Source organism: Camellia sinensis, chromosome 12 (assembly GCF_055761805.1).
Source record: "Camellia sinensis isolate YWXY chromosome 12, ASM5576180v1, whole genome shotgun sequence".
Classification (NCBI taxonomy): domain Eukaryota; kingdom Viridiplantae; phylum Streptophyta; class Magnoliopsida; order Ericales; family Theaceae; genus Camellia; species Camellia sinensis.
This window is the reverse complement of record NC_138972.1, coordinates 81,270,685-81,286,251: the sequence shown is the minus strand read 5'-3', so window position 1 is coordinate 81,286,251 and position 15,567 is coordinate 81,270,685. Positions and strand designations below refer to the sequence as shown.

Sequence of the window (15,567 nt, the reverse complement as noted above, 5' to 3'; positions counted from 1 at the left end):
ATTATCAAATCAAGTAAAAAAATAAACTATGATTTCAAATATAATTTTTTTAGCCAAACTAAAATAGTCAAAAAAACAAAAAAGATTATATTAATTGGCTATTATATTTTTAGAATCACATATTATCTTTCTATTTTTTACATATTTTTTAATAAATTTTTTTAAAATTACAAAAATAATTCATCCCAAAATCAAATACCTAAGGAGTAAAAATGGCTTATAGGCCCAATTTTAAAGTTCCGCCCTTGCTTGCCGTCTCTGTAAAGTTTATTTGGAAAATTGATCGACTATGTCGAAGGTTGGTGTTTCCATTTTGCTCAGATTATTTCTCTTCTGAACATCACATTTTGTGGTTTCATCTTTCTCTTCTTTAAAATCGTTATTGGTCTGGTAGGAAGGTTTTGATAAGTCCTTTAGTGAAGCACAGGTGTTTGTGAAGATAACTTGAATTTTAGCAAGTGTTGATGGATTCAGATGATGAGGTATGCGCTCTTCATTTGAATTTCGTTTTTAAACAAATGTATTGAAATATTTTGTGGTCTGTCTTTCAATTGTTTCCACATTGTCAGAGTTGCAGCGATAATTCTGATTCAGAGCTTGCCTTCTGTCTAGAAGATGACTACAAATTTCAGGACATAATCCTGGATGATGACAATGAAAAATTTGTGTCCAGAATTAATCGCTATTGGGATAGACATCCCGTGGTCTTGCCGCAGCACTTGGACTGGATTTTCCAATTCGGAGCCATTAAATGTGCCACCGCATTGCTTGGAGGAGAGACGGGTCAGACCATGGATTTCTACTGCACTCTCTCTCTCGGGTTGCCGGTGATGCATTCCTTGGCTGAAACTTGTGATGGTGCCTTGATTGAGTTATTTATTCACCATGGAGCTCCATTGGATCACAGGTGTTATGGTCTTGGTCCAAATAATGCAAGCTTAGAAGGCAAGCTGCCGCTGAATGCAGCTCTTCAGTCGTTAGCGTATGGAACTATGATCGATGTTTTTAATTGTTTACTCATCTCCATTCGTATTTTTTCAGTTACCTTTCTTAGGAGGAGCACATTTAATATAATATAGATTTGCTCACATTTCTTTTTGCAGCCACAATATATTTTATGAAGGCTGGAATCCTAGCAGACCTCTCTTTGAGATGCTTGTACTCCTGTGCAGCAGGTTCAGTAAGGTTCTCTCTCTGTATGTCTCTGTCTCTGCGTCTCTCTAATAATTTGAATAGTTGATTTTATCTTTGTACTAGTTCACAAACATTGTGATGGCGTTGATTAGAATATATATATATGTTATGAAGCTTGCTGATTTTTAGATTTAAAATTTCCTGCAGAAAGATGAGACAAAAGGTATCAGGCTGCTTGTATTGAACACCAAAGAGGCTGAGTTAGAAATTTGTCAATATGCAAAGGAGGGAAAAGTTGTAGAGCTTGCTGCTCTTCTAGTGACTGCTAGGGAAAAGGTGGCTCCAATCTTGTATCAGATTGGAGATGGTTCTACATCGAATGGAGGCATGTCGATCCGCCAATGTATATCGTAAGTTGGCAGCACTAACTTATGAGGAGTCCAAATTTACATTCTGCAATGAAAAAAAATTGATTCGGGACTGCAAGGAGAAGAAGATGGCATTTATGTCTACCGTAGAGCTGCTTGACATTTTTGAGATGGCGGGTGACACTATCGAAACATATATTCGGCTTCGGCAGCAACAAGATGAGGGTGTAAGTACTCCTTGTGTTTCTAGCATCATAAAGAGTTAATGATACTTGGGAATTACAAAGAACAATCAAATGCCTAGTTAATCACTGTTGATTGCGTTGCATGGAAATCCACTAACAACCATAAATTTTATCATTAGATTTTATCGTTGTTTTCTTTTATTGTTTATTTGCATTGTATCATTCGTTTAGGTTGCATAACTTGTATATTCATGCATATGGGCCTGGATACTCGCTGTTTATTCATCTATCTTGCTGCGTTTCTTTGTTTTTAGATGCTTTATTTGTTTAAAATCATGATTCTATGCATATATCCCATGTTTAGATGTCTACCGAGCCCTTAGGTTCATATTATATATTTTTGCATTAAAATCCATGCTTTAGGTCATGTATATTGTGTACTGAGCTGAGGAACGGCAGTGAGTCATTGTAGACACAAATTTCGAAACATGAAGTGTTCAACACATTTCGGAATTTGTGTTACAAATGTCCACTATTTGGTTTTTAGTTTAAACTGTGTTGATTATTTGATATTAGGCTCCTTTTTCTGATCTATATTACAAATCATTAATTACACATTTTAATTAAAACTAAACGTCCGATTAACGAAGGTTAAAAAATTAGCAGAAGACAATTTAAGGAAAAGAATTGTTTTATTGAAATTATAAGGATTTAGAACCCTTAGGTACAAGATACAACTGTTGGGTTTGGAACCCTTTACCTATCACTTGCCATTGTATCAGATGTTTGCAATGTAGGCTCTCAAGTTCTCTTGGTTTCTCTTCTTCTTCCGTGTGAAGACTTTTTCGACTTCTGATTTCTTTCTCTCTCTAGTATCTGATTTTTGATCCTTTGATCTTCTTTTCTCTTGATTTCTGATCTTTTGATTTCTCCTCCTTCCTTTGATGTGATGGTCCTCATATTTATAGAGGGTCATCTATGTGATAAGAGCATCTTATCTTCATTTTGAATTTCAAATTGTATGATAACACCGTTTGAATTTAGGCGTAATCATATCTGATTAACCGTATTGATTTTTTGGATTTCATCCTTGTTGTAGGCTCCACGAGTGTCATCATTTGGTTGAGCATATTGTACTTCAAGTCTTGTAGGCTCCACGTGTCGTTTGAGTATCTTGAATAACGTCGTTGAGATACAACATTCCTTTCGTAGGCTCTATACGTGTCATTGATTGATTGACCGTATTTGAAATTTGAACATAAATTTGGTTGAAATTTGTATGCCAACAGTCATCTTCCCTCCTTTTTTTTAGATTGCTTGTGTTTGCATTGTCTTTTAATTCAAATAACATGTTTGGATGCCTTACTTGCTATATCCATGTTTGTTTCGAGTGTTTTGAGTAATATTGCCTAAGTTGGATTTTTTTCTTACTTCTTTGAAAACTATTTGTTTTAGAAAAACGGAAAGTTTCCTAAAATTATTTTTGGGAAAAAAATCATGAGAAGTATGGAAAATTTCCAAAATAAGTGATATTACCTTTTGCTATATGGTAAGTTAGTTTAAAGGATCAGGTGAATTAAATTGAGTATGTGAAATCAAATAAGAAAATAAATCTGATGAAAAGGAATTAGTAGAGGCAAATCAATTGGTTGTGCAAGAGGTGCATTCAAATTAATGACCTTCCTTTTTCGTACCTAAACTCCCGAACCAAGTTATTTGATTGTGACAGATTAGTGACCTAAATTAAGTGGAGTTAAATGGTTGTCTAGTTCCCCATAAAATTAGGTGGCTACTCCTTTGTATGAATTGGTCTATTTTGGCAATTTGTGGGCAAATGACATTATGGGAAAAACGATATATGGTCATTACAGACCTCGATGATTCATGACCCCAAAACATAAGATATTCATGCCACATGAAAAGAGGGGTCAAGTCAAATGTGTTGGTTCGTCGAAAGGCGTGCATGACTTATTTATTTATTTCTTTTTCCTTTTGTTGTGTTTGGTCCATGGTTATTAAAATCACGATCCAGATCGTAGGATCATACGACCCTACGATCCTAAATTGTCAAAACAATCCAAATCGGTGTAGGATCAGTGCTATAGCAGGATCGCAAGTAGGATCGTATGGGATCGCGGTAGGATTGTAAGTAGGATTGCTGAATTTTTGTATTTTTCACATTATTTTTTAATATGCATCATCCTGATTTGTGTTTTTATATTTCTTTCTTTTTCGTTCTTTCATTGTAGGATTCTTCACAACATATGTAACTGTTCCCATCTTGTTGTATCCTTGTTGTTTTCCCTTCTTAGAGCACTCAATTCTTTTCAATTTATTTGGTGTTCCGTGACAGATGGCAGAAGAGCAGGTGGCTGTAGATTTTTCTTGGCTGCTCCAGGGAGCAAGGTTACTGCCAAAGTACAAAGGCGTTAATTTGAGCAAGCTCTGGTCTGGGATTTTGACATTCTTTTCATACCACCTTTCTGGATATTTGTTTCATATTGTCTTTCATTCTTTGGTTGATGGAAAAATGTTATTAATTAATTGAACTCCACTTCTCCAAATACTTACCATTATTAGTATTGATGAATGTTTTGTTTTGTGGGCATGATACTGGCTAATTGAGAAAGGTCAAGACCCGAGAGGCATTTAGGTGAGTGGCTGACTCTTGCCTTTTAACAGTTTTTAAGTGTACCATATATCAAGGAAAAGGAAGAGGAAGTAAATCACAAAAAAAGAAAAAAAAAAAATGTTGTTACACTTGTTTTATGCGTGGTATTTATTTATTTATGTGTATATTTTGGAAGGATATATACAACCTACAAAGTATGCAACTAATACCAGGGCACTGGTAACGAGGAAGTTGCGAGACGGGAAAGTGAATGACAATGCAAAGGTGAGAAGATTACCTCTTTATTTGTTAATTTTTTACCCTGGTGAGGAAAGTTTTTGGAGCAATTCTGAATTTGTCTGTAACAATTAACTTGTTTAGATTGCTTATAATGTATGATCTTTTGATGTGGCACAGATCTCGAGTCTTAGACAAATACAACATCGAAAACCTATGTTTTTATTTATGGTAAAACCTTATTGGTCCGTGAAATTACATGTTATGTCCAACGGATAAAGAGCGCCCATAAAACTTGTATATGGGTGCTGGTACAAGTATTATATGGGTACATAACATGGAAAAACTTAAAGGACGTAGGGTACGGGGACAATTGGGGTACGTTTGAAAAAAAAAAAGAAGTCTTATTTATAATGCACTATATGTAAAAGTATTTTATATTGCATTATATATCACAGTCAGAAAACCAAATGCAAACCTCCTTAATGTCAAAAGTATGGTACAAATTGGAGTTTTATGGTATTACATTAAAGAACCTACAAACCTAAGCTTAATTCTAGAAACATGCTAATATAGAAAAAGTCCCATCCAGCCAACTTCATCTATGTATATAAGAAAGTACTATTCTAGTTGAGGCATGACTTAGGTATATACTAGGTACTAATGTGGGTTCATGTGTTGAATGCCCGATATGCATGTGAAGTACCTTGCAAAGTATTAGTACCCAATATATACTGGGTATGGGTATGGCATTTTTTTGAAGTACACATGATGCAGGGTATAAGAAACTCAAGAAAGAGTAAATTCAAAGAAGCATGCTTCATAGCATCTCACAATCCCATTGGTTGTTGAGAGATGACTACCCTTAAGGGTTATCATCATCTCTCTCATTGGGATATAGATTGAATTGAATGCTATAATGATCTCTCTCTCTCTCTCCCCTTTTGTCATTTCCATCAGACCCTAACTTTATTGTGAGCTAGATGTCTTGATAAATTGCCCTTTCCCATGTTTTGGAGGGGAACTCTTTCTCTTTCAGTTCTTTGAGTGGAAATAAAATCTTGTTTTGTTCTCTCAGAACTTGTCACTCCCCTCACCCCTTTGGATTTTTGTTGCCCCTCACCCCTTATTTCTCCCCTCACTGAACTCTCTTCGTTTTCACCAATATCTCCCTTCCATTTCCTTTTTTATTTTTGTCTATATATGTTGTATGAGTGTATATATATCTTGTAGTCATGCAGATCTTTATATATATAAATATTTTGGTCATGATTTATATATATTTATGTTGCTGCGGTGGGAGGGCAAAGTTGAGACCACGTTGGAACCAATATATGTTGTATGAGTGTATATATATCTTGTAGTTATGCAGATCTTTCTATATATTATATATATATATATAAATATTTTGGTCATGATCTATATATATGTGTTGCTGTGGTGGGAGGGAAAAGTTGAGACCATGTTGGAACCAACTGAAAATTTATGCCAAAATCTTTTGGTGGTTTCAAGGGTGAACCTTACAGAAGCTGACCTGTAAATAGACCTACTACTTCTTAGTTATGTGAAGACATGCAGTTCTTGTCTTATACCTTTGCTTGATGGCAGCCTCTTAAGTCATTGTTCATGCACCATGTGAAGCATTTGCACTACTCTCTCTCTCTCTCTCAATTTTTGGCACTTCCCTCACCCCAAATAGTCTCTCCCATTCCAATTCCTCACCCTTGAAAATCCCTGATGTAGGATGGCTACTTTGGTAAGGGTGACAGGAATACAAGAGATCAGGGGCTGTTTTGGAGAGTAAATAATAGTTGTAACCGAGTATTTGATGCAGGACAGGCTGTTAGGGGCTGTTCTGAGGCTGTGAAAATGCTGAAATTTAAGAGAGAATGAAAGGAGGAGAAGAAGATATGTCTAGGGTCTAGGAATCACTCCTAGAATCCTTTAGGCATCACATCTAAGGTTTGATTGCATCACATAAACACAATCCATAAGAAAGCTTCAAAGCTCTGAATCTCTAAAATATCAACTTTACTAAATTATAGGTATTACATGACTTTATATAGAACTAGGAAACTTCCTAAACCAACTAGAACTAAAAAAGGAAACTAATAAATCTTTAATTTTAAAAAACCCATCTAAGACTAAATAAGGTATATAAACCAAAACTAATTAAACAACTTTACCCGCGAGACGACCCATGGGTGACCCAGATAACCCAAATCAAACCAAGTCTCAAGTCTCATCAAATGGGGTCGGCTACATGAATCCCTCTTCTCCACTCGACTCTATCAAAAGCCATTTGATTAGTCAAATTAAGGAGATTCATATCTCTATTTAATATACTAGCCCACGTCAATCTAGGTTTGTCCCTTCTCCTAACACTTCCCTCTATTATCATTGTATCGCATCTCTTCACTACTGTCTCTGTTGGTGTCCGTTGTGCATGACGAAATCAAATCAATCTATTCTCTCTCAGCTTATCTTCTGTTGGTGCTACTCCTGCCCATTCATGAATATACTCATTCATAACTCTATCTTTTCTAGTCTTGTCACACATCCACCTTAGCGTCCTCATCTCAACAATACTCATCTTATTTGGGTGTTGTTTTTTAGTTGCCCAACATTTTGTCCCATACAACATTGCTAGTCTAATAGTCATTCTATAGAACTTTCCTTTTAGTCTAGTGGGTACTCATTTATCGTACAGTACCCGAGATGCACTTCTCCACTTAAGCCACCTCACCTTAATTCTATGGACCACATCTACTCTAATCTCCCCAACCATTGTGATAATTGATCATAAATAACGAAAATGTTCACTTTTAAGTAGTTCTTGGTTCTCAATCTTCACTTCTCCTCTGCTTCCATTGTTACTGTTACTGAAATTATACTCCGTGTACTCTGTCTTAGTTTTGCTTATCTTAAATCTTTTAGATTCAAGTGATTCTCTCAAAGTCTCCAATTTAGTGTTAACTCCTCTAGTCTCATCAACTAACACAATATCATCTGCAAAAAACAGACACCATGGCACATCATTCAAAATATTTCTCGTCAACTCATCTATGACTAAAGCAAAAAGATAAGGACTTAAGGTTGATCCTTGGTGTAACCCTACAGTAATTGAAAATTCACTTATCTCTCCAGCAGGCGATCTAATAGTGGTCACCAGAACTTTATACATGTCCCTAATCACATTAATGCAACCTTTTGTCACCCATTTCTTCTCTAACACCCACCAGATTATATCTCGAGGCACTTTATCATATGCTCTCTCAAGATCGATAAAAACCATAGTAATGTCTCTTTTCTTTTCTTTATACTTTTTCATTACTCTCTTCAAAAGATAGATTGCTTCTATTATTGACCTACCAGGTATAGATCCAAATTGATTATCTGACACCTCTGTTATATCTCGTAATCGACATTCCATCACTCTCACCTACACTTTCATTATATGACACGTTAGCTTGATTCTTCTATAATTGTTGCAATTCTAGACATCTCCTTTATTCTTATAAATCAACACTAAAATACTTTTCCTCTACTCCTCTAGCATTTTCCTAGTCAACAAAATCTTACTAAATAACTTAGTCAACCAAGCAACCCTTTTCTTACCCAAACATTTCCAAGTTTCAATAGAGATATCATCGGGTGCTAAAGCCTTATTCAATTTCATCTTAAGTGCAAACTCCACTTCAAAGTTCCTAATCCTGCGATAGAACCTGTAGTCATGGTTTTCTTTATTACTGGCCACTTCCTCCCCTTTTGACATTCCTCCATGTTCCTCATTCAACTTCTCAAAATAGTTCTTTCACCTCTCCTTAATCTCTTCATCCTTCACCAACACCTTAGAATCCTCACTCTTGATGTACTTAACTTGATTAAAATTTGTTGTTTTTCTCTCTTATTTTAGCTAGTTTGTATATTCTTTTCTCTTCCTCCTTACTAACTAGTTCAGTGTATAGATCATCATAAGTTTTTACCTTAGTCTCTCTCACTATTTTTTTGACCTCCATATTAGCCAATTTGTAACTCTTAAGGTTTTCCTCAGTTCTATCTTTCTGCCACTTTTTAAAGCACTATTTTTCGTCTTTATTACCACTTGAACATCCTCCCTCCACCACCAAATTTCCTTAGAGTTGGGTCACTTTCCTTTCGACTCTCCAAGGACTTCCTTTAAAATTCTCCTCATACAATTGGTCATCGAGTTCCATATAGTGTTAGCATCATCTTCCAAGTCCCAAGTATCTTCTTTGTTTATTCTCTTTGTAAATATTTCTAATTTATCCCCATTTAGTCTCACCATCTCATCCTATGACACCCACTATATTTCCTAGCTTGGTATTGCCCTTTAAAGTATAAATCTAGTACCAAAATCCTATGTTGAGACGTCAGGCTTTCTCCAGGAATCACCTTACAGTCGCTACATTTTAGACGGTTCACTTTTTTTACTAGAAATTAATCTATTTGGCTCCAAATTGACCCACTTTTACATGTTATCAAATGCTCCCCTCTCTTCTTATACATAGTAATGGCCACCACCAGGTCAGAAGCGCACACAAAATCTAAAATACTCTCTCCAGTCTCATTTCTATTACCAAAACAATAACCCATGTCTAGAAAATTATGAGTTTACCAAAATATTCGTGGCCTTAAAATCTTAGAAAACATAAAATAATTATAAATACATGGGCTTCAATTAGTGGCTTCGTATCATTCATAATCTGTCCATTATTCTTGTTAGGCAGATTTTAAACATATTCCTTGCTTTGAAACTTCAACTGCGTGGTGCATCTTGCTATGAATTTTCAGCATCTTTCTGTTGCACTTTAACCCTTTGTTTTGGAGTTTTTGTTGGTTGGTCTTGCTGGACAGCCTTTGCAGTCTGCACAAGCTTCAAAATTGTAGGTTTCTTTTTAAGTTATACAAAAAAATTCAAATTGTGTTGCCATTGCAATAGCATCTTTGAGATCTTCCATATATACATGAGACATCTCTTATTTGATTCCATATCTCAATCCACTTTTGAAACGAGCAATAGTCATCAGTTGACTTTCTACTACTCCACACTTGATAAATAATTTCTTGAATTTTCTTGCATAATCAATCAAATGCATATCACCTTGCTCAGGAACATACAACCGATCAAGAAAATCATCTTGAAGATCCTTTAGATGAATTTTTTTCTCTAAGAAGCGCTTTACCCTCTTCCCAAGTCAATCCACTTGTAGAGGATCTCCCACAATGTGAAAAAATCATGGTAAAATCTTAGGTTTTAGTACCAAACTGATGCAGGACAATTACGGACAGCGCTCTAAGGACTTTAAAACTGAATTTCTGTGGGTTTTTATGGCTTCTTAAAGCTGAAAATCAATAGGAAATTTATGAGTTCAATTAATAAATGAAATGAACTAGGTTTAGGATTGATAAACTGGGTGAAAAAGATCAAAATAGAGGCTATTTAGGAGCTGTGAATAGTATCTTGTGAACAGTAAACTGAAACAGAAAAGAAGAAAATAATTCAAAAAAGAAAAGAAAGAAAAGAGAAGAAAAGAAGATGGGTCTAGAAATCACTCCTAGAATCCGTTAGGTATCACCCCTAGGGTTCGATTGCATCACACAATCTATAAGAAAGCTTCAAAGCTCTTCAAATTCTCTAAAATATTGATTCTATTAAATTAGAAGCATTACATGCTTTATATAGACCTAGGAGACTTCTTAAGTCAACTTAAGACTAGATAAAAGTTTTTGACATGATTCAACCACAACTTGATTTTGAGTGTCACGTGCCTCAAGTCTTTGCATGTACTCTTCAAACAATGTGTTGCCATGTTTTGAATTAACAAGTTGCTCATGTGACTCAACAAGATTATTTGAAGGCATATACTTCTCTTGAAACTTCTCGTTTGGGAATATGCTATTTTAGTAACTTTTTGGCTTTTTGGCTAAAATATGAGGTAAAAAAAATTAGTATGTTTGGGATGACTTTTTGGTTTTTTACGAAAAGATGTGCAAAAAGTAGAGAGAAAAGAAAATTTTTGACTTTTTGGTATAAGTTGTTGGCTTTTTGGTTTTTTTAGTAACTTTTCGGCTTTTAGGCTAAAACAGCCACTTGCCAAACGAGGCCTTAGTTTTCATCTCTTGCCATGTGTTTATTGGTGACAATTCCAATCTTCTTATATGTTCTTCAACATGATACCACCATAGTTGTGCCAAACCTACAAGTTTCATCGTAGCAAATCTCGCTTTTCGATCATCTGTCCAATCATAGCAATCAAAATATTCCTCAATTGAAACAAAGCCAATTAGGGATCACCATAGGATCATCCCTTCCTTTAAAATCTGGAACTTCTTTGTTATGGGGTATAACATATGGTGGCACATAGGATCCCCCACTTGGTGAGAACATAATGGTGAAACCTTAAGCTTTGATACCAAACTGATGCAGGACAGCACTGTAAGAGGCTGTTCTGGGGCTGTAAAAGGGTTGAAATTTAAGAAAGAAAGAAAGGAAGGAGATAGGTCTAGGAATCACTCCTAGAACCCTTTAGGCATCACACCTAGGGTTTGATTGCATCACACAATGTATAAAGAAGCATCGAAGTTCTGAAAATTCTATAAAATATCAATTCTATTAAATTATAAACATGACATGGCTTTACATAAAACTGCAGAATTGTCAAACCATGGGAGACCCCTACAGCTCATGTTAGTATATAAAAATTATCAAAATACCCCTAACCTAAAAATCATAGAAAATATAAAAATAATCATAAAATAAGACTCTAATAATACTAGAAACATAATTATATAAGATTCCATAAATTTTTATTTGAAATCATGCTAATGTCCTTGAGCTTCTTATATTTTGCATCGCTTTTACTTGCATCAATCTGTAGGTTTTACAAGGATGTGTTTAACGCAAAGTCTATTGATATTCCCTAGCAGTCAAGATGGAATGAATCTGCTGTGTGATGAATGACCCTAAGCATAGATGCCCCTAGAGAAATATGATATGGAATGAGCTTGACAATGGATGAATACAATTAATGAAATACGTGTGTTAAATGTATCTTTAATGGAGATTGCTCTAAGCCCATAAATTCATATATGCTCTAGCCCATATTTAGTCAAGATCCCACATCGTCCCTATGGCATCCAACATGTGCCAAATTAAGGTTGGGCATTCAAACCATACTGTTAATGCCATTTATTCACTTTTACTGGATGCTTCCATTTTCCAGCACCCTTTTCCGATCTCCCCTGAACCCCAAAACTCCTCCCCTCCCAATCTCATTCTGCGTTTTGCCAATATCTCCCTTTCCTTTCCTTCTTTATCTTTTCCTTTTTTGTGTGTGTGCGTACGCACGCGCTGCATATCTTCTTCTCTTGATTTGTGATGTTTTCCTTGTTTCTTGTTCTAGCAAAAGTCAATTATTGTTCATACTGGCGTTCAACATGGTTCACCGACTTTGCCGTTACTGACTCGATCGTTCCATACAATGCGAGCACCCTTGGGTTCTCAGTCTACCACCTTTGTGGAAGCTCAGGTAAAGAAAACAACCAAACCAAGAAACCGATATATGCGAAAAAAATTATCATGCCAACGATGGACTCCCGTTGTGATTGCCATTAAGCTTGGGATAAGGCGTTTATGATTTGATTATCTACTATACTTGAGGTATGAATGTTGCTCTAACTTTCTCTTTCTTATTTTGTATTTATAATTAACGAAGTTCCAACGTAATTTTTGCAATTCATGGTTCTAGCTTTGCAATAGTTTGATGATGTATATAAATGTTTTACTAAATTGACCAGAGCCTTACAAAGGATCACAACTTTTGATTGAGCAATATATGGGATTCTCAAATGCTGAAGAGGTGACAGGTATATTACGCAGTTTAGTTTTGACAAGTTTCGTAATTAAAAATATATGTTTCGATGTGTAGTTACCCTGAACACTAAGAATGTCATGTCAAACGTAAACAAAAACCTCTTTTTATATTATTTTGTTATGCATTTGGTCTAGTATACTTATCTATGGCCACTTAAAATCATACAGAGCCTAATTCCGGGGTATAGAGAGATTCTCAAAATCGACTACATCATACCCCACTCAACTGATTAATTGCCTTTTCAAGGCGACTGATCTTCTCCATTGGAGAAATTTTTATTGCAAGCTCTATTTGATTTGAAAAAGATAAAAAGTAATTAATTGACACTTACAAATAAGGCATATTTGGTGCTCGAAATCACTTATATTTATTCCACTAAAGGGTTGAGACTAGGTTTGAACTCCACGACTCGAAACAATTCGCGATAATATTCCTGTTTTCAGATGATGAACAAACAAGAATGGATACAAACATGGAGCATAAGTAAATTAAATTGTGATATACATAAAAATAACATGAATGACACATGAACAGAAAACAAAAATAAGGACTAATACAAGAATAAAAGTAATTCTAGACAATATTTATATATACATGAATAAATCCAAACCAAGTCTATTTCTTAATGGGTTCTTTTGAATGTATTTTTGTATCTTAGTCAATTTCATGTGCTGAATGTTTGTCAATTGAATTGGATTCTTTTACTTTGCTAATTTAATTGGGGCTTCAATGTAATGAATGAGTTATGATCTCCACCAAATTCTATAATTGTTGGGTCATGAACTTTAATGCAATGTGATTCAACACATTGATTTTGCAAGAGTCATGAATTTATGTGGATGAAAATGAACTTTTGCTTTAGTTCTTTTACAAAAAATGATTAAAAGAAAAAATTGATATGTAACTTAGAGATTAACATCCATGATAAAAGGACATGCATTTGATACTAAGCCAAAATTAAGGAAACTTATGTATATGATTTTTTCCGTGTGGTAAAATTCCAAAGGGAAGCTTTATCTTATGAATATCAATATTATTTTTCCTTCTGTTTTAGCAGATCCATGAATTCGTATTATTAACCACACCTACGAGCTAAATTCTTATTGGAGACATCATTTCAACTTAAATAATCCATGAATTCACTAGATTATTTATTAAACGCACTTGCTTTTGTCCTCAGTTCTTGTCTCAATGAATTTAAATTCTTGGATATTCGGTGATTTTTCTGGTAGTTTATTGGTGGATATTCTATGGTTGAGTTGAGGCATTGGATTTGCACCGGTAGAGGTGTTGGGCATAAAGGTTCTGGATTTGCACCTACGAGCTAAATTCTTACTGGATACATCAGTTCAACTTGAATGATCCATGAATTCACTAGATTATTTATTAACCGCACTTGCTTTTGTCCTCAGTTCATGTCTCAATGAATTTAAATTCTTGGATATTCTATGATTCTTCTGGTATTTTACTGGTGGATATTTTATGGTTGAGTTGAGGCATTGGATTTGCACCGGTAGAGGTGTTGGGCATAAAGTTAGTAATCGAGTCTATAATTTTTGGTCTACTTTGGAACTGATGCAGTCAAATTGCCCAAGTAGGATGTTGTTGCTATTGCTATAGGAGACTATAATGTCAGGTTTTATGTCATTCTCAGCATAAAATTTTCGTGTGTATTTATTACATGTTGGTTCTCGGAGCATGCAACTTGATTGTTGAGAATTTGCAGCATGTGTGCTATCCCTTACTTTAAAGTTAAGTTTTTCTTTTTTCATCATGAAACTAAATTGCTTATTTTTCTATTGCAAATTGCAGGTGGGATTTGGATAACAAACATATTAATGATTCTAGCAGGAAGTGTTGTTAGAACTTGGAAGCTTGATCGTACCATATTTATCTTTCTTTATTATTGGGGAACTTATTGATTAGATTAATTTTGGATACAAATTTGATTTTTTATGATATGTGATCAACATTATTGTTAGAGGATGTTTTGTTTGAGGTCAAGTTGTGTTGGGAATGGTTTGTTTTTGTTGGGTTTAGGTTAGTCTGCTTAGGAAGTGCCAATGATTTGAAAGATTTCACAATTATCTGATTTCTATCAATTATTACTTCTAATATCGATACAATTTGTTATCACTTTGTATCTTGATATAGTGACTATTCATGCTTCATATCTCTACTAGTAATTAAATATTGAATTGATTTACAGTTTTAATTGGTTTTTATTTTATTTTATCGAAGACTATGAATTATATGATAGGCCATAATTATATTTTAATAAATTGAAATTGATTATTAGGTTGTGCACAACCTTTTTTCTTGTCTGAAATTTTGTTACTAATTTAAATGATTCATGAATAAACTAAACTGGGGACAGAGGGAGTCAATAGAGTAAGATGTAAGTGGTTTTAATTGTGACAAATTGTGTTGGGAGAGCCTTTAGGCACGAGTAATTTGCTAGTGTATATATATTTGACAAATAATACATAGCAAACACAATGAACTATGAGATACAAATCGATGTACCTACAATGTTTTTTCTTCTCAGGAAGACTTAATTTTTGTAGTCTGAGCAAGTATTCTTTTGCTCTTTTACAGTGCAACAAATGGTAATCTGAACTTTGAAGTGATTTTGAAAACTATTCTGATCAAATTGAACTTTTTTGTTATTTTTGTACCTTTTTTTTTTTTCTTTCCTTTTTTCCCTTCCTTTCTTGTTTTTTGTAATTATGCTTTTCCTTGATTATCCAGTCAAGATTTATGTATATCATGTTATGTGGTACAATGAGGAATAAAGTCCCCGTTTCTTGCTACCGTGTAAAAATTGGTATTAGTATTGAAGGTAAAAATCTCAATGCATGGTTAGGAGAAATAAACCAGAAAAGGGACAGTAGAATAGACTGTTTAAGTGTGTCCTGGAGTTTGCGGTTCACTTTTTGCAACTTAGCTTGCTAGTTTGATCTTGCGCAACTTTTGCAGTTTGCTCTTAGCTTTTCGATTACTTGTCCATTTTTTCCAATGGGAAAAGTGTGTGCTAAATTTTAGATCTGGTATGAGATGTGCATGCTTTATCAAGGTAAACCTATTATGACACTTTGGTGGCAGTTTTGGTTTCTTTATTTTTTTGGATTTTG

The 15,567-nt window shown here is 34.6% G+C and overlaps 1 protein-coding gene across 11 annotated transcripts; it reads left to right on the top strand.

Annotated features, from left to right (window-relative positions):
- The first annotated feature begins 182 nt into the window (after window positions 1-182).
- LOC114288883 (meiotic drive suppressor JIEYAO) lies at window positions 183-14,569 on the top strand. Of its 11 annotated transcripts, none has more exons than XM_082899045.1 (11): window positions 183-298; window positions 428-482; window positions 570-982; window positions 1,104-1,185; window positions 1,342-1,729; window positions 4,041-4,135; window positions 4,318-4,340; window positions 4,495-4,583; window positions 11,963-12,219; window positions 12,357-12,425; window positions 14,246-14,569. In XM_082899045.1, the coding sequence occupies exons 2-5, from the start codon at window positions 465-467 to the stop codon at window positions 1,546-1,548; spliced, it is 720 nt and encodes a 239-aa protein (XP_082755171.1). In that variant the 5' UTR covers window positions 183-298; window positions 428-464; the 3' UTR covers window positions 1,549-1,729; window positions 4,041-4,135; window positions 4,318-4,340; window positions 4,495-4,583; window positions 11,963-12,219; window positions 12,357-12,425; window positions 14,246-14,569. The 11 variants fall into 11 exon arrangements, with proteins under 11 accessions (XP_082755171.1, XP_082755174.1, XP_082755172.1 ...); XM_082899046.1 differs by having other exon boundaries at window positions 209-298; window positions 418-482; XM_082899044.1 differs by having other exon boundaries at window positions 225-298; window positions 399-482.
- Window positions 14,570-15,567: the final 998 nt, after the last annotated feature.